This window comes from Canis lupus, chromosome 9 (genome assembly GCF_003254725.2).
Source record: "Canis lupus dingo isolate Sandy chromosome 9, ASM325472v2, whole genome shotgun sequence".
NCBI classification, from domain to species: Eukaryota; Metazoa; Chordata; class Mammalia; order Carnivora; family Canidae; genus Canis; species Canis lupus.
In genome coordinates, this window is record NC_064251.1 from 2,879,184 (window position 1) to 2,905,677 (window position 26,494).

Below are 26,494 nucleotides of genomic sequence, written 5' to 3' on the forward strand. Positions count from 1 at the left end.
GTCCCCACATACTTGGGGCCAGGGAGAGGGGTCCTCTGTGTCTCTTCCTCTTCTTACAAGGGCAACTCCTCTTCTCAGACCAGGGCCGCACCCTGCTGACCTCACGGTACCTGAATCACCTCCCCAAGGGCTCCATCTCCAAGCACAGTCACCTTGGGGTTGAGGGGTTTGACATCTGAACACAGTTCAGTCCCCAGTGGCCCCTTCTCCAAGTCACTCCACCACCACCATCCTCTCCTCTTCTCACCGCCCCCCCAGGATCTCTTGGACAGGTGTCTCCTCTCCCAAGCTGAGCCCTCTGGTCACCCCTCCCTAGGCACACACTAGTGTGTGTCCCTCTCCTGCTGGGGTGGGCAGACAGAGCCCAGAGCTCCCCTCTACCCCCAGTTGCTTTATACCCTCCGCCGTGGACTGGCTGGGCTGGTTGTGGGGGTGGGCTTGCATTCCCTGAGCGAGTATCAGCTGGACAGGAGAGGGTGGTGGGACATGCCTGGCCAGAAGCAGTGCTCCCGAGTCATTCGGAGTGTGTCTCGTGGGTTCACCAGGCACCTGCTGCATGCCCGGCTCTGTTGCCCCTGCCAGTGCGGGGCGAGGGGGATCCCGCTCTCATCAGAGCTGTGGCGTGAATGGAGGACCCAGGGCACATTTAGAGGAGGAGCCTCACAAACTGCCGTTCAGCTGTGTCAGTGAATGCTGAGTGCCTGCTGTGTGCCAGGACTCACGTCCCCACAGTACCCAGCCTGGGGAAGTGGAGACACACGTCCTGCCGGTCTGATCCCCAGAATCGGGGACGTCCGTTCCCAAGCCTGCATCACCCCACCACCAGCACCTGTCCCCACCCTCATCACAGGCAGGACCACGTCCCACAGACCACGATTTCTTCCCGGGTCTGCCCCTTAATGACCGGTGGCTGAAGCCCCCCTGACCCGAGCTCCCTCACCGTCAGAAGGGCATGTAGGTGGCACACACCGCTGAGAGGTGTGAGCAGAGCGTGGAAGGATGTGGAAGGATAAGTGCCGGAGGAAGCTGGCGCTCGATTAGAACCAGTTGCTGATGTCGCTTTCTCTGGGAGGTGACAGGGTCCAGAGCAGGTCCAGCTCTGGCCCTCTGCTCACTGACCCTGTCCTCTCCATTGTCCCATTCCCTCTGCAGTCACCAGAAGGACTGGGTAGGTGATTGCTATGTGTCCTTCCTGCTCTGTGCGTCCTGGTGCTTCAGCCAGGCAGACCCGGCTCCCTTGCCCCCGGGCTGTGGACACATCCTTGGTCCAGAGCAGGGACAGGAGGGTTCATTCGGCAGTGCCTTTGGCCAGTGCAGGGGCGAGTGCCGACAGCACGTGGACCGGAGGGCCCAGCTCCCTCCCTGGTGCCCACTGGCCTGGGTGGGCAGCTTCCTGGTGGGATCCTGCTGGGCAGGGGGCTCCTGCCAGCCTGAAGCAGCCAAGATGTGGGGTCAGGAAGGGCCTGAACTCAGATCCCACATCCTGGGAACAGGAGTTATATGATAGGCACCCGAGACAGGGATGCCCACAGCAAGCACCGGGGTCCTTGCCCCCCTCCCCAGGTACCAGGAGCGGGGCCCTCAGCCTTTCTGAGGAAGGGATGGAGAACTGCTGCCAGGAGTGCAGGGCAGGGGCATGCAGCCCCACCTCCCAGCGCCAGAAAGGGAAGCTGGGGACCCGAGGATCAGCAGAGGCGACCAAGCCCCTGGCCCACATCCGAAGTTGTCTGGGACGATCCCACTCTCCGGCGTAGCTGCATCTCCGTGAGGCCATCGACACCAGCAGCGTGGGGATCTGTGCCTATTTGCAATCTAAGCTAGCCAGGGCTTTGGAACCTCCCCTGCACGGCAGCTCTTGGGGTTTTGCTCGGGCAGAAACTTGGAGCGCCGGGCCAGGGACAGCAGGGTCCACGGGCCGCCAGGGGGACAGTGCCAAGGTGGTGATCTGCCCACGGCTCCTCCCACAGGCCTGACCACTCTCCTTTGCCCGCCGTGGCAAGCAAGCTCGTGTCGCCCACCACGGGCCCCGGCCCTAGCCAGCCCCGCTCCCAACACGCGACCCTCAACAGCGGCCTCTGGCCCTTGACCAGTGGGGTCTCTGAGTCCCCCGGCAGGCAGCCCTCCAGCTCCCTGCCCACCTGTCCACCGGGCAGCGAGCTTGGGCAGCCTGAGCAAAGGCCCGCAGCAGCGTGCCCTCTCCTTGGCACACCCCATTGCTTCTGACTGCAGCGCTGGGGCCGCGGGCTAATTTATGGTGTTTCGGGGAGCTGAATATGGGAATGTCTTCTGGTCTTTAAATTAGTCATGAGGTCGGATCCCGCCAGCACAATTAGAACCCTCTGCTAATGATTATTTATGGAGTTTGGAACGCGTATTAACCCGATTGTATTAAATATTAAACTAAATTGTAATACTTCTATCTGTATTTACAGTGCAAGGTACAGGATGAGCTGCAGGCCCCCACCCCCGACCGTAGAGTCCTTGGCGGCCCAGAGCATCTGAAGGGATTCCAGCAGAGCCAGGCCATGCGGGAGGGGCGGCAGGGGTGCAGCAGGACGGCGGAGGAGACCCGGGGGTGCAGAGATGCAGGGTCCTGGCACCAGAGGTGTTGGGGGTGCAGCCCGCAGGTTCTGGAACTGCTCAGACCTGCGTGTGAATTCTACACCAGCCCTCGCGGCCCCCCCCCGCCCCGTGTGTGGGCAAGCTTCCTTACCCATTGGGGGCCACAGCCATTCCTCCCCAGCAGGCCGTGGCATGCAGCATGTGCATGCAGATGCTTAGGATAAGCCTGGCAGATAAGACGGTCAAGAAACACTCCCCTACTTTTTTTTCAATAATATCTTTTTGGAGAACTCGTCCACACCCCACATAAGCCGCCCACTTTGGGTGCACAGCGCAAGGGTTTTCAGCATGGGCACAGCTGCACAACCACCACTACCCTCACTTTAGAGCATTTTCATCACCCCAGGGAGAGACCCTGTGCCCATCAGCAGTCACCCTCCCCAGACCCACTTCCCCAGACCTGTCTGCCTCGGGCAACCGCTAACCTTTCAGTCTCTGGATTTGCCTGTTCTGGACATTTCACGCCAATGGACTCATAGGCCACGTGGCCTTTGTGTCTGGTCTCTTGCACATAGGACCTTGCCACCCCAAGGTCCATCGAAGATGCAGCAGGTGTCAGAAGCTCCTTCCTTTCATGTCTGAGTAACCTTCCAGGCATGGACGGGCCACATTTTATCCGTTCCTCAGTTGATCATGTTGGGTTGCTTCCAGTGTTTGGTACCATGCATGGTGCCGCTGTGGACACGCGTGTGCTTATTTGAACGTATGTTTTCTTTTCTCTTGGGTCATATGGTAACTATATGTTTAAAGGAAACGTCGGGGCACCTGGGTGGCTCAGTGGGTGAAGTGTCTGCCTTTGGCTCACTCAGGTCATGATCTCAGGGTCCTGGGATGGAGCCCTGTGTCGGGGGCAGGGGAGTGGTCTCTGCTCTGTGGGGAGCCTGCCTCTCTCTCTGCCTCTGTGCTCTTTCTTTCTTGCTGTCTCTCAAATAAATAAATAATCTTTTTTAAACATTAAGAAATAAAGGAAACATCAGCGCTCCTTGTTCTAGGGCCAAGTACCCCAAGGGCTACCCCTTTCCCGGCCACCCCTCACCCTCCCCATCTGTCTTGGCATTTTCTGAATGCACTTTTCACCCCTCACCCAGACTGAGGATGTGTCCTCGGTTACGCAGTATCAATAGATGTGCGGGGCAGGGTCACGGTCTCCTGACAAGAGCAGAAGCCATTCGGTGATGGCTGCTGGGCACCTGCTCGTCCATCCACACCTGCAGACAGCGGGGCACACCCTGCCCGCTGAGATGGCTGGCCTCCGTGGAGAGGGCCTCTGGCTGCCTATTGCTCCATCCCAGCCTCCACTTCAGTGAGCACATGCCCTGCAGTCGACACAGAGCAGGGGCTGGGGGGCCACAGAGTCACCGGGAGACAGACGGGGTCCCGCAGCTTGTGGAGGAGTCTGGGGGAGGGGGCAGTTAGTCCACAAGTAAACCAGCCCAAGGGCACTCGTGCTTTACAGAGCAGCTGTGGAGGCCTGGGCCACACTCCGACCTGGTGGACAGGGGCGTCCCTGAGCCCTCGCCGCCCATGAAGTCAGGGGACAGAGCGTGCTGGGCACTGGGGCCGGGGTGGAGGGCCCAGGGCAGGAAGGGGCTGCGCTGGCGACAGGGGCCTGGCAAGGTGGGAGGGAGCCCTGGGAGGAACCTGTAGAGATGGGGAGAGGGCCTGAGACCAAGTAGGGGAGGGGGACAGAGGGAGACAGAAGGAGAGGAAGAGGAACGTGGAGACAGAGGGACACAGAGGGAGAGGGAGAGGGACACAGAGGGAGAGACAGAGGGAGAGGGAGACAAAGGGAGAGGGAGAGATAGAGAAAGAGGGAGAGGGAGATAGAGGTGCAGAGACAGACGTGTAAGGCAGGGGGTGAAGCCGGGGTGTAGGCAGGGTGGTTGGTGCTCACCCTCAGGCTCTGGGTCGAGGAACCAGCCATGTGCACTAGCAAGAGCCCAGGGGAGAGAAGACGTGTGACACGGGTGGGTGGCCGGGGTGCGGAGAGCAGGGGGCTGGGGCCGTGTGTTGGGGGAAGCCCTGACACCTGCCTGTGCAGGGCTGGGGAGTGCGGGGACCTGGGGGCCAGGGGGAGGGACCTGGAGGAGAATCAGGTGTGGCTCCTGGGCTCTGAGCTGAGCAACAGAGTGGATGGCAGAGCCGTTTGTCAGGACGGGGACATTTGGGGACCAGCCTGCGTGAGAGTGGAGAGACCCCAAAGCCACACTAATCCCGTGGGTGTTCCCAGGCATCAGCGGGCAGCTCCCTGAGCCCCAGGAGGGGAGAGTCCTGCCCTGCCCCCACCAGGCACAAGAGCCTAACCACCCCCACCCCCACACACCCACCTCCCGCCTCGGGGACTTGACTCAGTCCCCCGAAGGTGAGAGAAGCATGGCGAGGTACGCTAACTGCATGGCAGCCTGGGCTGCGTTCACTCGCTTAACCTCCACGGCCGGCCCAGGAGCACAAGCCATCTCGCATCTTGCAGATGAGGAAACTGAGGCCTGAATGCCGTCGGGTTTCTAGTACCTCCAGGCCAAAGGCAGGGGCGCAGCATGAGAAGGGTTTGTGGGCGGGTAACTGCGCCAGACAGAGGGACGCTGACAGCCGGGACGGGCCGCCAGGGTACCTTCGCTGAGCTCGCTGTGCGTGCAGGGTCAGTGCTTGCCCCGGCCCAGAGGTCCCGCTGACAGCTCACAGTCTCTTCCTGCAGCTGTGGGGGAGCGGGCATTAATCTGGGGCACACCTGCGCTGAGCCACCAGCCACCAGCCCTGGAGGGACGTGCCCACAGGACAGCGGTACGGCCGGTGGGGAGGACAGAAGTGTGGTGGCCGTGAGGCCCTGGTCCCTGCGGGTGGCTTTCCCAGCCGGCTGTAGCAGGGGCAACCCAAACCACAGAGGTGGAGGCTCAGAGAACATTTTGGACTGGAGGCAGCTAGGGAGCCCCGTGCTCCCAGCCCCAGTGGGCCGGGGGGCCTCAGGGTAGGGCAGGGGTCATCGGTCACCTACCTGTTCTCCCAGGGTAGGGGGGTGGTCAATCCTGCCCACTCCCTGGAAGCAGAGCCCCTCAGAACATGGGAGCGCTTCCCATCTCCAGCTGGGTCAGGACTTCCTCTGCTGCCCCTGCTCTTAGGGCCCCTGGTTCAGGGCTGCAGGGCTGCAGAAGGGGACACGGGGGCAAGCGGAAGAAGGGAATCCAGCTCATCAGAAGGACAGAGGGCAAGGCAGAGCTGGGGATGGGGTGTGAACCCTGATTTCCTGCAGCCGGGCCACCCCCATGGCCCAGGGAGGGACTCTGCACAGAGACAAGCCAGCCGCCCAGGCCCCAGCTGAGCTGAACCCCCAACTGAGTGCATGTCCCCAACACAGGGCACAGGTGGCCGAGGCTCTGAGGAGAGGCTGGAGGAGACGGGCTCCTGCTCAGGGGAGGGCCGCAGCAGGGGGCGGTCAGGGGTGAGCCCAGACCTGCAGGCCAGCGCCCACGGAGGGCTCAGCAGAGGCCCACCGGGCTGGGGGAAGATGCTGGTGGCTCTGTCCATTGAGCGAGGACGTTGCCGGGCGTGCACAGTTGATCGCAGGGCTCAGCTCGGCTCTGTGGGACGTCCCCAGGGACAGGACAAGGAGGCCCAGGTGAAGCCTTCCAGCAGACGGGACACGAGGGCCCCACCAGAGGCCACCGGAGGCCAGCCGGCGTTTAACAGCCCACAGCGGTCAGCTTCACTTCCCGAGGGGGTGCTGACACTGGGCTGTTTCTCTTCCCGGGAGCGCTGCCCGCCACACCCCACCCGCTGGGGGGATCCCTAGGCTTCCTTGTCTGGCCTCAGTGCCCTGACTGCCCTCCTGGAGGCTGGTGGGAGGCTGGTGAGGGGCAGGCCTGCCCAGGGGGTGGCTGGGGTGGACTCTGTGCCCTGGTGGGGCTGCGTATGGGGAGCCCTTGAGCCTCCAGGCCCCGGGGTCCCAGGGACCCGGGGTGGGATCACCTCCTTCTCCTGCACCTGACAGCTACACTTCCTAGGAGGCCCTGCCCCCTTCTGTGACCTGGGTCCTTACTGTTTTTAATGAGGAAACCGGAGTCCAGAGAGGCTTGGTGATGTGTCCCCAGGGCCCAGCAAAGCAGCCTCGGGTGGAGAGGTGCGGGGAGAGGGGAGAAATTAGGAGAAGCCTTGGGTTGGGAGAGCCATGGCCCCGGCACCCCAGGGATGAAGGCAGGAGGAAGCCCACCCGTGGAGAGGGATGGGGGAGCAGGATGGGCTGGGACCTCAAGGACCCCACCCGGCTTAAAGCTCTTCTGTCGCTGTCTTGAATGTGGCTGTAGTCTTCGAACACAGGGCCACTTTGTCATCCTGCACTTGGCCCCACAAATTAAGTCAGTACTGGGTTTCCGCATCCAGAAAAAAATGAGCCCAAATACCAGCCCCGACATTGTGTTGCATGACCTTGACAAATTACTTAACCTTCATGCCACGTTTCCTTGCTCAAAAAATAAGCTAAAGGTGGCACAGCAAGACCCGGTGCGAGGAGTGCTGGTGATCACTGGGTGGGCGCAGGCCTTCGTCCCCTCGCCTCTGCTTCCGGCTTGGAGGTTTGCCTCCTGCTGCAGGAGTCAAAGTAGCAGGGCTGCCCCAGCACCGTCCTGAGCACACCCCACCCGCGGGGCTCTCCACCTGCATGTCTGGGTGCCCAGGGGGTCGGGGTGCCATGTCCCAGCACAGAGCACCTTCAAAAGACTCTCGGTGGGAAATGGCAACGCTCATCACAGCCCGGGAGGCAGAGGAAGCAGGGGCCAGGATGCAGAGCTGGGGCCACATTAACAATCCAGGAGACAGGCATGGACAGGGCTGGGTGTGGAGAAGGGAGCGGGGCAGCTGGTGTAAGCTCCAGAGGAGGGGCCGGGGAGGAACGGGGAGACTGGGTCTCGGGGGAGCAGAGAGATCGGCCCTGGAGTTTGGGGGCATGTGTGGGGCCCCAAGTGGACAAGTCATCGCATATGGAGATGTGGCTCCGAGCCCGGGGGTTGGGAGGTCTGCAGACTCCCATGTGGGAGTGCTCGGCCTCCCACCAGCTCTCAGAAGCGTGCAGGGGTGGCCCAGGCAGTGCAGATAGGAAAGGGGAGAGCTTTGAAGGCTCCCCCGAAGAACCTCCCGTGTTTGGGGGAACAGAAGCAGGTGAAGAGATGGAGGAGAATACAAGGTGCCAGGAGGGAACCCCGCCAGGGGCCAGGGACACACGGAGGCTCCAAGAGCCTGTGCTCAGGAAACCGCAGTGTCCCCACGAGAGTGGGGACGTGGGAGGGGCAGGGACAGCTTTCCGTTCCCAGAGGGATCAGAGGGACGCGGACGGACAGGAGGGCCATGGTCAGGGGTCGCCTTGCCGGTGCTTCGTGGTCTTATTGTTAAATGCCAGTGACAGTAAAGAGTGTGGCCAACCAGGGGGATGGGCCCTGAGCACCCCCAGAAGGAGGGAGGAGAGGCAGGGAGCTGAGGGCTCCTGTTTTCTCCATGAAGGGGAGGTGAGGGCACCTGGTGAGTCAGGGGTCAGGTGTTGGAGCAGAGCAGAGACGGTGTCACACGGTCCCCGTGGATGCCGGGGGAGGGGCCCAGCTGGACGGTGGACAGTGGCCACGGCGGGCGTAGGGCCTCCGTCCTGAGGTGCGGGGGGGTCTCCCCTGCTCTCCCCGCTCTGGAGACAGGTAGGGGGTGGGCAATTAGTTACAAAATGCCTAGTGCATGTGGAGGAGACAGGGTTGGTCAAGGACGGTGTGTTTGGAGGACTGGGTCACATCTGTGGGAGCGTCCAGGCCCATTGTAACAAATCACTACAAACTGGGGGCTTTAGAACAATCGAAGTTTATTCTCTCGTGGTTCCGGAGGCCAGAGATCTGAAATCAGGGTGTCAGCAGGGCCCAGCGATCTCCAGAGGTCAGGGAAGAGCCCGTCCTGGCCTCTTGCAGCCTTGGGTGGCTTCCGGCGAACCACGGCGTGCCTGGACTGCCTCTGCCTTCACATGGCTGTCACCCCCGAGGGAGCCCGTGTGTCTGCACCTCTGTGCAAACCTGCCCTGATGAGGACCCCAGTCAGTGGATTGAGGGCCACCCTCATCCACCAGGACCACATCTTAGCCTGACCGGTCCCGTCTGCAGAGACCCCCGTTTCCAGCTACGGTGACATGCTGACATTCCAGGCGGACACGGGTTTGGGGTGGATGTTATTCGCCCTGGAACAACATCTAAGGCTGACGAGGAAGGGTGTGGCGGTGGACAGGGGGCACAGGAGGAAGCTGACACCGTGAGGTGGGAGGTTGGCATCCTCCAGGAGGGGAACGGTGGGGGGCAGATGCTGGCAGAGAGCAGGAGGCAGCACAGTGCAGACAGGCTCACAGGCCGAGGGCGAGGAGGCAGAGGGATGAGAACAGGAGGGCAGGCCGCCGCCGGAGTGTGGCCCGGTGCCCAGGAGGGGAGACGTGGGATGGGTGCCGCCCCACAGTGGGTCCCAGGGAGCAGCTGTCTCCCGTCCTGTGAAGCTGGAGGAGGCCCAGCCTACGAGCTGTGGCACAGAGCTCGGGGTACGAGCAGCCACACCTGTTGACACCGCAGGCCGGGCCGGGCGCCGTGAGAAGCCAGCCCCGAGCTGGGTGAGGACCAGAGGTCTGTCTTGGAGGAAGGCATTGAACTGGACCTCCCTCTGCGGTCCAGAGGTCAGAGCTCGGACCGTAGGGACATCAGTGGCACGCGGATCCCCGTCGTTCCCAGGGAGAGCTTTGTAACAAGGGGGGTCTCTGGGCCTGGGATGGGGTGGGGAGAGGTGCAGGGGGCTAGGAAGCACCGGGGTCAGTGCAGAGGCGACGTGGGGTCGGCCAGAGCTGGGCTGGAGGACCCGGGAAACCCCGCTGACCTGAGCGTCCACATGCCACCCTGGTGCAGTATGGGGTGTGAGGCTGGAGGAGAGAGGAGCGGCAAGGCCTGAGACAGAGGGCGCCGTGACGTGTGCAGGGGAAGCCTGCAGCTGGGGCGATGGCGGACGGGACCCTGGAAAGCCCATCAGAACTGAAGCTGGGGCCGCGTGTTTTCTCCTACACGTGGACGTTTCGGCTTCTCCTCCTGGCCTGCCCTCGGCTCCCGGGTCTCCGCGCCCAGACCCTCTCTGGGCGTCCCCGTGGCTCAGTGGCTCGCTCTCCCCGGGGGAATGGTGGCAGCCAGGTTCCAAACGGCCAGGCAGGGGGCCCCTGGCAGCTTCCTGCAAAAGTGACCAGAAAACAGGTGGTCCCAGGGTTGCAGAACCGGACACACCTTGGGGATCGTTCATCCCAACCCCCTCAGCGTGAAGATGAGCCAGAAAGGCCCGTGGCGTGAAGCGACTTGCCAGCCTGGACCCAGAGCTGGGACTGGGGCCTAGATCCCGGCGACACACGGCTCAGACACCGTCAGAGCTGCACCTCAGCCCCACCACTGACCACTGGGACTTAGACCAGAGGCCCAGGGCCTGTCCCCCACAGACGCCAGCCGGAAGTCTCAGAGACCATGGGTTCCTCTGACCGACCAGCTATAAATTCAGGGGTCCCCACGGCCCCGCAGTTCTAGATTCGCCAGGGTGTCTCATAGACTCAGGAAAGCCATATACTTACAATCAGTTTTATTGTAAAGCACATACATAGGACGGGATCCCGGAGGGAGCTGGGAGCTTCCATGTCCACCACCCATGGAACCGGGCATGTCACTGTCCCAGAGCAGAGCATCCGTGGGCTCACCACCCGGGATGCTGCCCCAGCCTCAGTACCCAGACTTCGTTTGAGGGTTTGATTACGTAGACCTAGTGGATGAAATCACTGGCCCCTTGATTGAACTCAGTCTCCATCCCCATCCCCGAGGCTGGTGACCTGCCCCCATCCTGAAGCCACCTCTGGGGACCACCCTTAGCAGGGCAGAGACCCTCCTGTCACAGGAAATCCCGGGGCTGTGAGGCTCTTTGCCAGGACCCCAGCCCAGCAGCACCCCATTTGGGTCAGGCTGGCAGTCCCAGTTACATGAACATAGCCAGACGGTCCCACTCCTGATGATGGCAAAGGATCCCCTCGAGAAAGGCACCCGGAAGGTTCCACTCACTGAACGATCCCACCAAAACAGCACCTGGATGAGACCACGTAGCAGGCCGATGGGAACCAGGGATGGCTGGACAAGGTGCTGGCCAGACCCAGATGGGGAGGACGCTTCCTTCCAGGGAAGAGGGGCAGCCAGCTGTCCAGGTTCCCGCACCAGCACGGGGGACACAGGGACCTCCCCAGCTGTCCTCAGGGTTGCTCCTGCTGCCGGATAATGGGCCGTGCCAAACATCGAGATGCAAGTTATCACTTGCCGGAAGGAGCGCGGGGCATCCCACAGAAGCTTGGACCCCACCCCACCTGCTCGCCCCCCGGGGAAGCAGCCCCGTCGGAAAAGCCACTCTGGTGTGAGTCTGTCGCTACACCAGCTATTTGGGGCAGTGTCTGCCCGACGGGCACACCTCAGTTCCCGCTGTCTGAGCAAGCTAGACGCGGGCCATATGCCTTGAGGACTTGGACCGCGTGGGGCCCTGCTGCCCGCCAGCTCCAGGCCACCTGTCCCAAGCCACCCGCAGCCTCTGGTGCACATGACCTGCCTGGGCTTGGCCGGCTTTCCCCGGCCCCGGGGGCTCTCGGGAAGCAGTTTATAAGCTTACCTGCGAAATCCCAGCCCCGTAAATCTCCGGAATGGGAGTGGATTCACCTAATGGAATTAAAAAGTATAAAATAGCAGTGATCTTGGAAGGGATTCGGGAACTAAGCCCCTTCTGGAAATTGGAGAGTCGCTAACATCAGCCAGGGAGATGCTGGAAATTACAGACCCGCGTGCCCAGAGGTAATGAGGTCAAACCACTCCACGTACCTGAAGGGAAGTCGGGCCCTCCATCTCAGCGGAGCCGTCTAAAAAGTTAATCAAGGGGCCGGCATCCCAGCAATCCAGTGGACATAGTCTACCTGGGTCTTCAAAAAGCTCTGACGAGTCCTGCCTGAGAGCCCATCAGGCCAGGGCAACAGGGGGAGGACAGTCGCCCTGGAAGTGAGCCCCTCGTTAGCGAGAGGGGTCCTGGGGCCAGCTGCTCGTGGAATGGCCTGGAGACACTTCATCGTGGACCCCCAGCCCCTGCCCAACCCGGGCCAGCTATGGGGAGGAAACCACCATCAAATTCGAGAACTAGGGCAGCCCCAGTGACACAGTGGTTTAGTGCCCCTTCAGCCCAGGGCGTGATCCTGGAGACCTGGGATCGAGTCCCATGTTGGGCTTCCTGCATGGAGCCTGCTTCTCCCTCTGCCTGTGTCTCTGCCTCTCTCACTCTCTCTGTGTGTCTCTCATGAATAAATAAATAAATAAAATATTTTAAAAATAAATATATAAATAAATAAATAAATTCAGAAACTCAAGTGCAACCTCACAAAATCCAGTTTCCTTGGGAGCATTTCCACAGGCAAAGGGGCAGTGAGGGGTTTTGTTCTTTAGAACTATTTGCCTTCTGCCTTTGAGCCTTTGAAAATTGCCAGGTTGGGATGGCGTCTACCCCCCAAGACCCTCCAAAATGCCCCCCTGGCGCTGGACGGGCACCGTCCCTGCTACAGCAGATGGTCCAGAGTCAGCCCTGGACAGGTGTGGCGTGGGCTGCTCTCTGGGAGGGATCAGTGCTGCTTCTGTGCTTCTGTGTGTCGCCACAAACCTGCCGTCTTCCTGGCTGAGGGTCCCCTGGGGCAGCAGTGACTGCCTGATGGCTGATCCTCTCTCTGCCTTTCCCCTGACCCCCTCCTGGGCAGATTCCTGCAAAGGGGCCATGGCCAGGAAGAAACCGCAAGGAGATAGCGGCTCCCGCCATCCTTAGAGATGCCCATAACCCGTGCCCACATGTACTGAGGGTCCAGGAGGAAAGAAGATCCAGGTAGGGTGACCTCGGGCAGGCACATGGGAAAGATGTCCTGCTGGGCTTAAGCTGCGGACCAGAGCACGTGTGCAAGTGTCCTGCGGCGGCAGTAACAAATGACTAACCTGGGCAGGAGGGGGGCCTCAAGCAACAGAAAAGTCTTCTCACATCGTCTGGAGGCCTGAAGTCTATCTTACGGTGCCAACAGGGCTGCACTCCCTCCAAAGACTACAGGGAGGATCCTTCCAGCCTGTCCCAGCTGCTGCTGGTGGCCCCACCTGTTGGTGTCCCAAATCTTCCTCCCTTCCAAGGACACACCTGTCGCCGCATCTCAGGCCCACCCTAAATTAGGATGATCTCATCTCCAGATCTGTAACTTAATCCACCCGCAAGGACCCATTGTCCAAATATGAAGTTGCCCTCCCAGGTTCTGGACTTGGACGTATCTTCATGGAGGACACAGTTCACCCGTCTAGAAGGCGCGTGTGTGCATTTGGGCGACAAGTACTCACCAGGCTCTACTGGCGCCAGGCACTGTTCTGGGCACTGGGGACTCAGGCCGCTGTTGGCAGTGACCTAGATCTGGAGCTGTGGTTCCAGGCGGGCAGCAGGGGCAGGTGTGGGGGCTCTTAGCATCTTGGTCTGCCATCCAGGTGACTATTACCTGGTCGGCCTAGAAAGGAGGAAAGGACGGTTCGCAGAGTCAGAGCAGCCTTCGGCCTCCAGCCTCTTCTCCTGGCCGCTGCTCGCCCAGCTGCCCACAGGGCAGGGCAGGGTTCTCCAGCTGAGCCTCCGCGACACGTGAACACCTGACCCGGGGAAAGAAGGCGCAGTGTCAGCAGAAAGTCTGTGTGCCTTTCCCGTGTTCCAAACAAATCACATAAATTCAGGATGCTACAGAATTTACAAAGTGCCTGTAAAGTACCAGCCTTCGCTTGGATCGCTCCTTAAAAGTACTGGCCACCTTCCAAGGTGCGGTGCTGGGGGAAAGGAACAGAGAAGAAATGATGGAAATGGTCACCTCTGCTGCGGTTCTCCCTCAGGCCTGAACGTGGCTGGAGACATAAGCCTTGCACAGCCCGGGACGGGCCCAGCGCCCATTTGGGTCAGAGACGGGGCCATCTCACTGGGCTTCTCAGAGCCTGGGGATTCAGGAATGCCTCACGGGCCCTGGGGGTGTTCCCCTGCCTGAGCTGAAGGCCTCAAGCCTGCTCAGCCAAGCGGCGGCAGCCGTCCGGAACAACCGAAGGCAAATTCTTGGCGGGTGGGGGCTGCGGCTGATGCTTACCTGTACCAGCCTTACCTGTCGAACTCATCCGCCCAGCTCGTGCGCTCCGTTAGCAGCCAGACCACCTGAAACAAAGGGAGGAGCACACCGCCAGCACAGGTGCTTCGTGGCCGGGGGTCTAGAAGGCACATCTCCCTGTCGGGGCTACCTCCCCATGCTCGTGGCCGAAGGCAGATGGGTTGGTTTCCCGTCGAGCGCGAAGGAGAAGAGTGATTCTACTAAAGCAGTTGTGGCTTGGCGTCTGTCATCCCTCAGGCAGGGACACCGTCCAGCGCTGTGCAGGAAGGGTGAGCCTGGGCAGGCATCCAGAGCTCTGATGCCACCAGGGTCCAGGGGGTGGGGGTGGGGTCCTCTCCATACCCCTCCCAGTGAGCCCACAGACAGCGCCCACAGCTCTTTCCGCTCCGCCTGCGGTCCACGTCTCAAGAATGAAGCCGTGATTAAGGGGTCCTACCCTCTGAGCAGACAGCAGTGCTGACCTAATTTAGGACCCTAATCAATTTGCCCCCGCGTGATTAATTGAGATCTTCCCATTGATTTTCCTTCAGAGCACAGCCGAGGTGGAATTCAGAGAGAGACGGACGAGGGCTTGTGCGCCCCTGCGGCAGGCGACCGAGACCTCAGAGGGGGCGCGGGTCCCCCCCTCGTCTGTGCGTGGGGCCGGCCACAGGTGCCCTTTGTGTCTGAGGTCCCACCCGCAGCTCCCTGTGGGAGCTCAGCAGACTCTGAACCTGGAAGCCCACCCCACCCCCCCCACCATGGGGGCACTGAGACTCAGATTTACCGCATTCCAGGCCTGGCCTGGCTGTGGCTTCACCACGTAATTTGCAATTCTTAAAAAGCCATGACCCAGGAGGAGCCCTTCCAAAGTGGTTATTTCAGTTAAGAATGCAGCCCCGGGCAGACAAAAGAATTTCAGAGTAACCTGAAGTTTGAGTACTGGGAAGGCCCCGGAATCCCCAGGGATGCTCTGTAAACACGGCAGGTGTTCTTAGCCTTCATCTCCCCCCCTCCTCCCCACCCCTTTCCAGACTCCATCAGAAATCAAGACCCTGCCTCCCAGAAACTAGGAGGGGAAGCCACTCTGGGGACCTCTGCCCAAGGGGAGCGGGGAAGCCTGGCAGGGAGGGGGCTGCAGGCTTTGAGCCCAGCGTGATCCCTTGATGGACGCTACTGTGGGGAGCAGAGAAAACAGAGCAGTTTGAAACCGAATTCCGCCCTCCACCTGCTTGGTGTCTGAGCTGGACTCAAAGCGTGGTCCCATCTCCAGCCGCGTGTCCACACCACCTGCAGCCACAGACGGGCCTCACCGGGGACCTCGTGAGAAAAGTAGCCGCTCAGCTCCCCGACCCCCACCCCACCTGCCGATTCGAGTCTCCGTGTCAGGGAATTCCTGGGAGACCCATGTGCACACCACAGCGTGAGGAGCACGGTCCCGGAGGGCTCTGCGGGGTCTGCTAGGCATCCCCACCCTCACTTTGCTCTCTCAGCTCTTTATGACACCACTGTGCTGGGGCAGGGACTTGGGAGGGAGGAATTCCGTGCGTATTATTTCATGGGCGCTCATGCTTCCTCCTTTGTTTACTCAAACATATTTATGACGTGCCGGCTTTGAACCAGGCCCTGTCTTGGACTCTAGAGACACATTAAGTGCCCACAGTAGTGGACAAAACAGCTAAAAGTCTCTCCTGGAGCTTCTGTTGCTCCAGGGGAGAGGGGGATGGACGACCTGCAGAATATACAAATAATCAAGCTGCGTTGTGTCTTCGGGAGGGAAGAGCCTCAGTGGGGATGGAAGGTAGGCCTGTGTGTGGCGGGGGGGGGGGGGGGGGGGGGGGGGGGGTTGGTGGTGAATTGTGATTTTAATCCAGGTGAGAAAATGTATTTGAGCAAAGACCTTGGGGAAGTGGGGTTTGGCTGGGGCAGGGGCAAAGCTGGAGCAGGCGCCAAGGGCCTGGGGTAGAGTGTGCCCGGAGAGCTCCATCCCCCACCAGCAGGAAGACCTGTGCTGCCTGTGGAAGGAGCAGGAGGGTGGTGAGGTCTGGGGGTGGACAGACCAGAGCAGGCGGGGCTAGGGAGGGACTTTGAGGTTGATTCTGGGCGTGAATCTGTGATGCGGACCGAAAATCTCTCTCACATCTGGTTTTCTCTGCTCAGTGGTCACCCTGCTGGCCGTGTCTCCTCCCTGCTTCCCCTCCCCTCCAGCATAGGCCCGAGGGCACCAAGCCTCTCTGGGCGAGGACTGGCCCTTGGGGCAACAGCTTTGCCCTTAGCAGGCCCTGGTCCCTTCGCAGTCAGGGCCTCGGGCCTGGCCACCGCTCTCTGGAGCAGCCCCTGGGCACCTCTGACTCTGTTTAGCACCCACCATGGGGCCACAGGCTTCCTGCCCCGGGGCCCCAGCTGCCAGTGGAAGAGCAGGGCCCTGGGTGGGGGTTCCACAAGGGCGCAGGGCATGTGGGAGCTGAGGCCTCAACCTGCACTAGATCTGTTGTGGGGGGTGCGGGACACCAGGTGCTTTGCCTCCTCTGCCCCCCACCCCCCACCCCGCACTAAGAATCTGAGCTTCAGCAGAGGAGCGGGACCCCCAGGACTGACCCTGGGCATTCAGGCTGGACTGAGGGGCTTGACACCCTGACTCTCACCCCTGCACATCGTGCCTGGCGTGGCAGGTGGATTGGGCCAGGCCTGGATGGGGCTGGGGGCGGTGGGTGCTCTGCAAACATCAATGATACCCAGCAGGGAGAGGTTCGGGGGGTGCTGTGCCGTGCAGAGGGCTCCACCCACCTCATGTCTCCCTGCGGGTGACTGCAGACATCCATCACCCACCTCATACTCCGATGCCTCATCTGCAAAACGGGGATGATGCTCAGACCCACACCCCTCAGGGGCTCCTGGAAGGTGACGTGAGGGCCGACTGGGCAAAGCGCGTGACCGGCCCTGAGTGCAGGGGGCTTGCTGTGGGCGCCGACGTGCAGGTGGGCCAACCAGGTGCGGGAGGTGAAGGTATTTGCTCGGGGCCTTGTGGCCCCATGAGGCAGCACTCACTTCCAAGCACCCCTTTCCCGGTTCTTGCTCGGGAGCACTGTCCAGAGAGCAGGCCTGGCGAGGGCCCTGCTCTGGCCTGGGGTTGACTTTCTGAGGGCGCCCCCCGCCCCCACCCCCAGGGCACGGGCAGGGGCGAGACGGGGCTGTGCATCTGCCTCCCCTGCTCATTTCCCAGCCCCTGACGCTCACAACTCAGCCAAAGGGTTGAGGTCGGGGGTAATCCCACTGGCTCCCCCCACACACACCTCCAGCAGCTACTGGCGAAGCTGGCGGCCTTCTTCCCACTAATGAGCTCCTCGGAGCTTGCAGCCATCAGCCAAGGCCCTTGTGAGGCGGCCCCCGGGGCTGCTCAGTTTGGAAGGTGTGCTCCCCCCTCCCAAAGCCCGTGGCTACTCAGCGCCTTGCCCCATTGACCCTTGGCCCCAGCCCGGGGCTGCTGCACCTGCAGAGCTGGCAGGCTCAAGGAGGGCCCCAGAAGGCCCAGACCCAGTGCGTGGAGCCGTCAGAGCTGGGTTCCTAACCCGCACCCTGTTGCCAGAGTGCGCAGATTGTCCGGGCGAGGGGTTGGGTCTCCAGGGGGCACTCCAGCCTGAGTGGTCAGAGCAGCCCCGGGCTCACCGCCGCACCTGGTCCTGGCCTCCCCTCGGCTCCTAGGGAGCACAGGGCCACCAGTCCTGCTCAGGGAGACGCCCAGCACATCCCCGCCCGGCCCCCATTGAGCCCCTCCAGTGGCGGCTGAGCACCCCCCTCCAGGTTGCAAAGCAGCCTCCCCCTTCCTCCATGAATTGCCTCCCAGAGACTTACTTGCAACCTGTCTGCTTCTCAGAAAAACAGGAGAGGCTCTTTCTAGGTGACCGCCCCTCCCCTGCGGATACCTTTCCCACGTGCCTCTGTATGCGGGTCGACCCGGGGGGCTGGGGCCCCAGAACGTCCCCTCTGCACACAGTAGCGGGTCCTGCCCGGCGGACTCCCACTCGGGAAGGGCGCTGCGTCCACCCCATCCCACCCCGTCCGCAGCCCGAGTTGTGCACAGCCCTGGGGTGGGTGGAGTCTGAAGATGTCAGGCCGTGTCTCCAACTCACAGGGGGAGGGGAGGGCACCAGGTGGGTGTCTCCAGGGAGGGGAAAGTGCAGCCACAGGAACACGGCATCTGGCTGCCCCGCTCTCTCCACTCCTGCTCACATCCCCGCCGGATGTGCAGAATTTACAAGGGAAAGAGAATTGTGACCTGTCTGGTTTTGAGCCTGTCTCGGAGCTAGAATTGCAAAGCCAGCTGCGGCCACACAGGGAGCGGCCCTCCGTGGAGGGGAGAGCCAGGAACGTGGGTCATGGGGCAGCGTCTGCTGGGACCATGTCTTTGAACTTGGCATCCGGTGGCTCCCCCGCCGCTCAGGGAGGTGGAGAGAGTCTGCTTAGACTCAGGGTAATCCAGGTTTTCTGTGCAAACCAGTGGCGCAGGAGGAGCAGGTGGGGGTCCACTGGGAAGCCACAGTGTCGCGTCCCATGGCCCGGGGGCCACACCCTCGGCCCTCAGGGGGTGTGTCCATCTCCTGCGCAGTACAAGGGAGAAGCACTTGGAGCTCCGCCCGTCCCCTCTTGGCCCCCAGAACCTGTGGCCCCTTTTAATCCATCAGGGGTCTGCTCCCGAGGGTTCCTGGTGCCTTTCCAGCTAAGGAAGTAGTGACCACAGTGACCCAGGGCTGGCCTAGCACATCCTTGGTGCCCCGTAAACGTGGCACCTGCGTGGCAGCAGTGCTGACGGCGGTCCGTAGCCACCCACCCGGCGGTTTCGAGTGAGGGAGAGCCTACCCTGCGCTCTCACCTCAGTACAGGAGGGATGAGTGGGGTGTGAGGCTGTGGGGGCACAGTTTCGGGTTCCTTGTCACCGGGGGAACGCCGCTGCAGGCCACTCCCCGGGCTTCGCCTCTGCCCGCACAGGCCACACTCCCTGCACCGGGTCAGCTCAGAGAGCCAGACCAGCCGGGCGCCAAGCCGCGGAGCCAACATAGGTTCCTCTGTGTGATCTCTACGTGCCACGGGTCCTCCCTGAAAATGTCAGGAAGGAATCTTGCACTTAGGTGAAGGGGCTGGAATTTATTTTCAGTAAGATGAGAAAACAGGGGTGGGGGAGAAAAAGAGGATTCAGAACTCTCCCATGTAAGAAGCTGAAAAATGCACCTTCCCTGCTTTTCTTTGCCCAAAACACTAGCCAAGGACAGAGGAGAGCTCGGGCCTCTCTCCCTGACCTCGTGGGTTCTCTGGCTCCTCAGCCAACCCACCCCCGCCCCGAGGTCGATGATCACCACAGGGCCCTGCCGGTGGCGCAGGCAGCTGTGCTCGGGCTTCGCGTGTGACCCCGCAGCCCCAGTCCCCCGTGTGCAGGCTGGGGCGGCCGCACCGGCGACCCCCAGGATTTCACTTGCCGAGCATGAGCTGACAATGACACCCTGCGTTGGTTTATCTGGAACTGGGTGCTCCTCCGGAGGCTCAGGGCTCTGAGGAGAAGCTGCGTGGAGCACCCAAGGGCTGAGTGTCTCCGGAGGCCCCGGGACAGTCGTTTCCCAGCGTCTGGTGTTGCTGGTGTCGTGTCTTCCTGATGATTCCCCGTCTCACAGTGGAAGCACCAAATCACCTCTGAGGCTGGAGGTGTGGCGCTGGGCAGGCAGAGGGACAGAGCCCTGGGGTCCCCACATTCCCCCACCTTCCCCCCCCCGTAGAGAACTTTTTTCTTTCTTAGGAGGGGAAGGAGGGGAGATGACATGGTGTCTTCCACCTAAAGACTTTCTCCTTCCCACAGCGATGGTTCTGCGATTTACATTAAGGGCTATAACGGGTCGGAGTAAATGGAGCAGGTTTGCAATTAGTTTTCAAAGTACTTATCTCATTAAAGTAAATGAATTATTGATTTAGTGACACTCATGCTTTTAGTGACTGGCGTGGTGCCATCCCCGCTCTGTGCCTTGGCTCTCAGAGCCAGTGGCCGGCACAAGCAAACTCGCTTTGTGTAGGGTTTCTTTTTTTTTTTTTAATTTTAATATTTCCTTCTCATTATTTAGCTTTGTAATTAAAGTGGATTCACATGAGAAATGAAGGGTTGGTTTATGGGAATAGAAGCTCCAGAGACAAGTGTGCCTGCCTCCCTGCAGGGAAGAGCAGATCTAATACGTCTCTGACCTCAACAGCTGATGAAGGTTGAGGAAGGTGGGGGCACCCCCTGGGTGGGGCGGATTAAAATGCGCCCCCAGTGCTGGCCTGTCAGCAAACCCCTTTCCTCTGGACCATGGCAGTTCATGCTTCCTAAATTCCTAAGAGACTGTGACCAAGGGCTTGCAGGGTGACGGGGCCTCGGCCCCCCAGGTTGGAGGAGCCCCGGGCGGCAGCTGGAGGGCAGCACGGGCTGCAGGAGCTCCGGCCCCAGAGCAGAGGATGCATGTCTCGGGCTGGGCTGGGACCTCAGTGCCAACGGCAGCACGCCACTGTGCCCGGGATGAGCAGGAGAGTCTTCCCACCCTGGGTGCTCTGGGGAGAGCAGCACAGAAGAGGGGAGCATGCGGGGACGCTGCCCTCCAGCCGTGGTGTCCCCCGGGTGGAAGCTCGCAGGCCCTGAGGCCACCATGCAGAGTGCTGGCTGCTGGTCTGCTGTGGCCCCCGCCCCACCCGGTGCTGACTCGGCGTCTTCCAGAGTCATCCCCAGGAGATGCAACCGCCAGGGGAAGACAGAGCACCCCATTAAAGCTGCCGGCTTATGCCGGCCTTGGCTTCTGGCGGCCTGATCTCATCCTTGGTTCAAATTCCCACGGCCTGGCCCCGGAGTAGGACGGCTGGGGACAGCGCTCCGGGCACAGGATGGGGGGCAGGGCCCTTGCCCCTGTGAGGCTGCCTCCTCAGGCGGCGGTAGTGGGACAGGTGCTGGCACACCCAGGTGTCACCTGTGGGGTCGTCGTCGGCTGGGCAGGGGCTGCGTCAGCAGAGGGCCACCCTGGGAGCGAGTGCTGCTCGTTCGTCACCTGCACCACCGACAGGCAAGGCCGTGAACCGGAGGGATCACACCTGGACAGCAGTTGGCCTCCCAGACCTCAGGGTCCCTGCTCCCTGACGTCAGGACACCTGAGCCCCTTCTGGAATGTCACCCCCTCGCCAAGTTCAGCCTCACCGAGTGACTCCTAGGAGCCTACAGGCCTGAGCATTAGGGACCCGCAGCTCCCGGGCCTCCTTGCACAGCTGCATGCCCCAGCCCGCACATCTGGGCCACTTCCTTCAGCCATGGATGACTCAAGAGTCCTGACACCCAGTCCAGGGCAGAAGGCTCTTTCCTGAGACTTGAGCTCAGCGGGCTGCAGGGGAAAAAGGAAAGAGCTTAGGTTTGGGAATTCAAGTAGATCCACCCGTGGGCTCCTCATCCATTTACTTCTGTGCGACCTCATGCAGGCTGTTCGACATCTCTGAGCTTCGTTGACCATAAGCTTCCCGCACCCCTCCTCGTCTGCAAAAGCTGGGAGACGTAAAGAGGCATGAGTGTGTAAACCTCCCAGGACAGGGCAGCCCGGGTGGCTCAGAGGTTTAGCACCACCTTCAGCCCAGGGATCGAGTCCCACATCGGGCTCCCTGCATGGAGCCTGCTTCTCCCTCTGCCTGGGTCTGTCTGTCTGTCTCTCTCTCTCTCTCTCTCATAAATAAATAAATAATCTTTAAAAAAAAAAAAAGAAAAAAAAAACCTCCCAGGACAGTGCGACAGTGCCTGGCACATAGTAGGTGCTCAGCAAACAGCTGGGAGCCTCCCATGTTTGGCCACACGGCTCGGCTCCAGTGGCTGCCTCCCCAGCTGGACACACGCTGCCCAGCCTGTGATCTGAAATCCAGAGCAGCAAACCGGGGCTGTCGCTAACTGGTTCAAATGTGGCTTTTCAAATACGTATCTTTCTTTGTGATTAAATTAAAAAAAAAAAAAAAAACTTTTTTCATTTAATTAAAAATGTTGACATTGTGCCTGGACACCCCGCCAGACAAAGTGGTTATAAATTAAACATTAAATCTTTAATGGTCCATAAAGAAATATTCGTTTCTGGTTCTGTATATACTGGATATAAATAAAGAGAGGGCTTTTTTTCATCTGGGAGGCACTTTCTTTTTTTAACCTCAGCTGGATAATCTTGTTAAGTGAATGTAATTAAAAGTTGAATCAATCTGCGTCCTCCCCCTGGCTTTGTCCAGGGTGGGGGGCTGAGGGGAGGGGTGCTTAGGGGAGGAGGAGGAGGCGGCCCCACGGGCTGTAACCCCTCTCTGGGAGGCACCAGGAGGAGGTCAGGAGGAGACAGGAGGCCACCAGGTACTGCATGGGGTCCCCAGGCTTCTATCCGCAGGTTTCCTAGTTTCCGTCCCAAACTGCACCCTCACTGTGAGGTCAGCAGCCTGGGGCTCCGTCCGGAGAAGCCGGGGCCACTCTGAGAGCAACTTCTCAGAGCTCCAGTCTGCAAGAGTGCCACTGACGTGGGAGGAGGCTCAGGGCTCAGGCGGCAGGTGCAGGCGGTGGCCCAGGGAAGGGATTTAGAAAACCCTCCTCTGCTCTGAGAGGGAGGAGCCCTGAGGAGGGGGCTGGCGTGGGTTAGGAGGTTCTGAAACCCTCAGTTTCCCTCCGTGAATCTCTTCCTCTTGTGTCCCGCCAGGTTGGTCAGCTGGGGAGGTTGGGTGCATGTGTCTGTGAACGTTAAAGCTTGTAAAGGCCAGGCGGGAGAGGGCGGACAGATGGACAGACAGAGAGATTGGCTGGAAGCAGCAGACACGGCCGGGATTACGTGCTTCTGAGGCCCTTCCCCTGAGAAGAGCGTATCCGTGTCCGGTTGCTGCTGCGACGCACACACATGGTGACTTAAAGCAACACGGACGTGCCTCCTCACGGTTCGGGAGGTCAGAAGTCTGAGCGGGTCCCACTGGGCTCGAGTCAAGGTGTCAGGGGCAAAGGGGGCTCCTTCTGGAGGCCCTGGGGAGAGCCTGCTTCCCGGCATCTCCAGCCTCCACAGGCGCCACGTCCCTGGGCTTGGGGCCCCTTCTCGTCCTGCAAAGCTGGCAGGGGCCGGGTCTTTCTCACATCATCAAACCTCCTCACTCTGAACCTGCGTCCTCCTTCCACGTTGAAGGACCCTGTGATTACACTGCACCGCGCCCCCCCCCCCCCGCCAGTAATCCAAGCTCACCCTCCTATTCTCACGTCGGTTGGTTAGCCAACTTAACTCCATCTGCTACCATTAATTCTCCTTCACTGTGTAACCTGACACAGTCCTAGGTCCCAGGGGCTAGGCCCTGGACATCTGGGGGCAGGGGAAAGCGTTGGTCTCTGACCACAGGGGCTCTCCCTACTGCTCTTGAAAACACAGCTCCCCCAAAATGCATGTGAACCCGGGGCATATCTTCAGTCCCTGGGATTAAGGAGGGTTGGAGGATGATGCCCCAGCTAGGGAGAAGGGGAGGAAAGAAGCACAAATGGCCAAAGCGCTGGGGCCCATGATGCTTTGACAGTAGAAACAATTGTGCATGGTCCTAGGGGGGTTAGCCTGAGGTCAGAGGATGCACCACTGCCTGCAAGGGGAGCACCTGCAGCAGGACAGGTGCAAAGTCCCTGTGGCCAGAGCCCATATGGGAAGGGGACAGGAGCAGCAGCAGGGGTGGGCAGGGCAGGACCACGTGGGACCTTGTATGCCAGGCTGAGCCTCCCCCAGGAGCAATGGAAGTGCATGAATGGGAAGGAAGGGAGCATGATGAGAGTTGCATCATGAAAATGTCTCCCTGGCGGTGAAGTGGAGCAGACTGGTGGGAGCCTGAGTGGGTGCAGGAGAACCACTTGGGACTCGGTCCAGGTGGGAAGTGTGTGCCTGAGCTGAAGAGGTGGGAGGTGGCACGCGGTAAGGAAAAGCAGGTGAACCACAGACACTCCAGAGGTCAGCCTGACAGCATCGGGCCCAGGCTGGGTGGTGCCCACGTGGATGGGTGAGGGCTCCAGGTACCACGATGGGAACCATGGCACAGGTTCCTGGCAGGGGGAGACCCTGAGCCCTGGGCATGTCGTGCTGGAGGAGTCAGGAGACACCCCAGGAAAGATGCACTTTGGGGTACCTGGGTGGCTCAGCAGTTGGACATCTGCTTTCAGCTCAGAGCGTGATCCTGGGGTCCAGGGATCGAGTCCTGCACCAGGCTCCCCGCAGGGAGCCTGCCTCTCCCTCTGCCTGTGTCTCTGCCTCTCTCTGTGTGTCTCTCATGAATAAATAAATAAAATCTTCAAAAAAAAATAAAAAAATATGTGTACTTTGGGCTGGCCTGACCACTGGGGATGTTGGCTGGAGGTGCCCCATCAGGCATCTAGCAGGGGGCAGCACACCCAGAGCATGCATGAAGTGGCCCGGGGCACCGCCTGGGGTAAGAAGGGAAAGGCCAGGATTGAACCCGCGGAAGCCTGGGTATTCCATCACCCACCGGAGGGGCCAGAGCTGCACAGGGGATGGGTTTGGACTGGCTGGAGCAGCAGGAGGGGGCGCGGGTGAGGGTATCCTGCACAGGACGGGGGCGGCTCAGGGAGGAGTGAGGGTCCAGTCAACAGGCCCCGTCCTGCTGAGAAAGACAGGGCTGACTCGGGCCACCTGATAATTCCATTGAAGGAGATTGTTGGTGGAGAAAAAGGGAAAGGAAAGATCCAGAAGCCTGAACAAGTTTATGAGGGAACCACCAGAAGCTGTACTTGGCTCGAGGGTAAACCCGTGATGGGGAGCTGGGGGGATGTGGGGCTACGAGGCAGGTTGGCACCCACCGGTTAAGGGTCTGGACCTTCCCGACCTTCCCAAGCCTCCAGGCTGCTGCCAGAGTGTCCGACGGGGGCAGGTTTGTGATGCAGCGTTGAGGCCGGACTCACAGAGGGTCGGTGCAGAGGTGCACGGAGCTCTGGGACGAGGAGGGGGCCCCCGCCCGGCGCCCTGAGTGCAGGAGTGTGGCGGGGGCCAAGCCGATGCAGGCCGGAGAGGACACCAGGGAGGAGCAGCGAGAGCGAATTTGCCAAGTCTTTGAGCCTGGAGTCCTGAGTCCCCATCAACACCGTCGGGAAATGCCCGGGCTTCAGAGTTTCTCGGGAAGGCGGTGTGGGGGTGGGGTGGGGAGTAACCGCCAGTCTGCTGTCCTGCTCACAGTTGGCAGTGACCCTGGCCCCGGAGGCCAGGTGGCCATGTCCAGAGGGACCCAGGTTGACTGGGCTGGAAACCTCCATGTAGGAGTCCGTGCAGGGGGAGCCAGGGCGCAGTGGGGCCTGTGCCGCTCCAAGAGGAAGGGGCCGAGAGAGGGCGTCCCAGAGGCTCCGCTGGCTTGCTCAGAGGCTGAAGCAGCCAAGGGGAGGGGGCACGAGGAGCCGGGGAGGGGTGCCAGGGGTCCTTCCCGTGAACCTCAGCCCTGCTCTGATGTTTTCGTAAATCAGATGTCGCCCAGGTCAGGCAGGGCCGTGGCCAGCACATCTGTCGAAGCGAATACTCGCCCGGCGTCGACCAGCGGCAGGTGGCAGTCTGCCTACACCTTGTCCTCATTAGGGGCCCCTCCCCTAACAAAAGTCATTTTTGTAATTATTATCGAAAAGTCCTGACCGTGAGCCTCAGGGCCTCGGGAATGTCAGCATAAACACGTTCGCAATTCATCATGTTTCCCGTCTCAGCAAAGACTTTGGGCGTGAGCGGAGGACAGCCACTATCTATTATTAAATAAACCAGAACTGTCGATAGAGGCACAATCTGCAAATTAGCCGCTTGTCAATGTGGGTTAGTCCCAGGCAGATGCTCGCCAGGACATGGGTCTGGTAGGGGGGCCACGTTCACTCTTCACTTCTGCGACGGCTTCCAGCAGAAGACTCCAGAACTGGTAAAGCGAGTGGAGATGTGTTAATCCCAAAAGGGAGTCACTGAGCTGTAATCACCTTTTCGAGGTGAGGTGACTCTGTGGCTGTGACCGTCGGGGGGGAGCGCGGTGTCCAAGCTACACTCACTCACTCACTCCCCGGCCCCCGGGGGAAGCACTCGGCTTCACCCCGGAGACCTAGCTCCCACCTACAAGAGCCGAGACCCCAAGGGGGAGACCAGTAGGTGCTCTCCCGGGGACCCAGGATTTGTTTAATCGGGCACAGTAACGCATTAGACTCAGGAATGATGGTCAGGACAGAATTTTTATATTCTCAGTAGTCCCTAGAAATGGGAGGTGCCCCTCATGGGGAAGCACCAGGGTGGGTCAGGAGGCAGAGGGAGCGGGAACCTTTACTGTGGTTTCCATGGGAAGGACCCCGAGGGGCAGCTAGGCAGACACAGGACCGGCTAGTGGAACAATTGTAGTGGGCTCTGCACCACGAGGACTGTCTTGTCTGGTCCCCGGCCCTGGGGAGATGACGGCAGGGGGGAAGTGGCCCCGAGTGTCTAGGGGCTCTGGGTTGGTGGGTTTGTATATGGAAGGCGCGCTCCTGGGCTGGCCCCACAGCCCCAGCACAGACGGGGGCTTGGACACCCAAGTGCACCTTGTCTGCCGGTGCTCTTGCAGGTGGCTATGACGGTGCTGGGTGTCCAGGTTCCGTGGTGGTCCCAGAAGCGGGTCTGTGGGGCTCAGGGGTGTCAGGAGTCCTTGGTCAGC

General features: G+C 60.7%; 2 protein-coding genes across 10 annotated transcripts in view; one reads left to right on the plus strand and one right to left on the minus strand.

The window, feature by feature from the left end:
- RBFOX3 (RNA binding fox-1 homolog 3) overlaps nt 1-26,494 on the plus strand; it is a 446,986-nt gene that overhangs the window by 292,195 nt on the left and 128,297 nt on the right. The window lies entirely within an intron of this gene.
- Nucleotides 8,438-15,272, minus strand: LOC112672888 (uncharacterized). Its single transcript, XM_035720503.2, has 3 exons — nt 11,502-15,272; nt 11,296-11,342; nt 8,438-10,903 (listed from the first exon to the last, which is right to left on the minus strand). Exon 3 carries the CDS (start codon nt 9,904-9,906, stop codon nt 8,761-8,763), a length of 1,146 nt encoding a protein of 381 aa, XP_035576396.1. The 5' UTR covers nt 9,907-10,903; nt 11,296-11,342; nt 11,502-15,272; the 3' UTR covers nt 8,438-8,760.

Coding starts and splice junctions, on each gene's coding strand:
- LOC112672888 (XM_035720503.2), bottom strand. CDS start 9,906: ATGAACGATCCCCAAGGTGTGTCCGGTTCTGCAACCCTGGGACCACCT.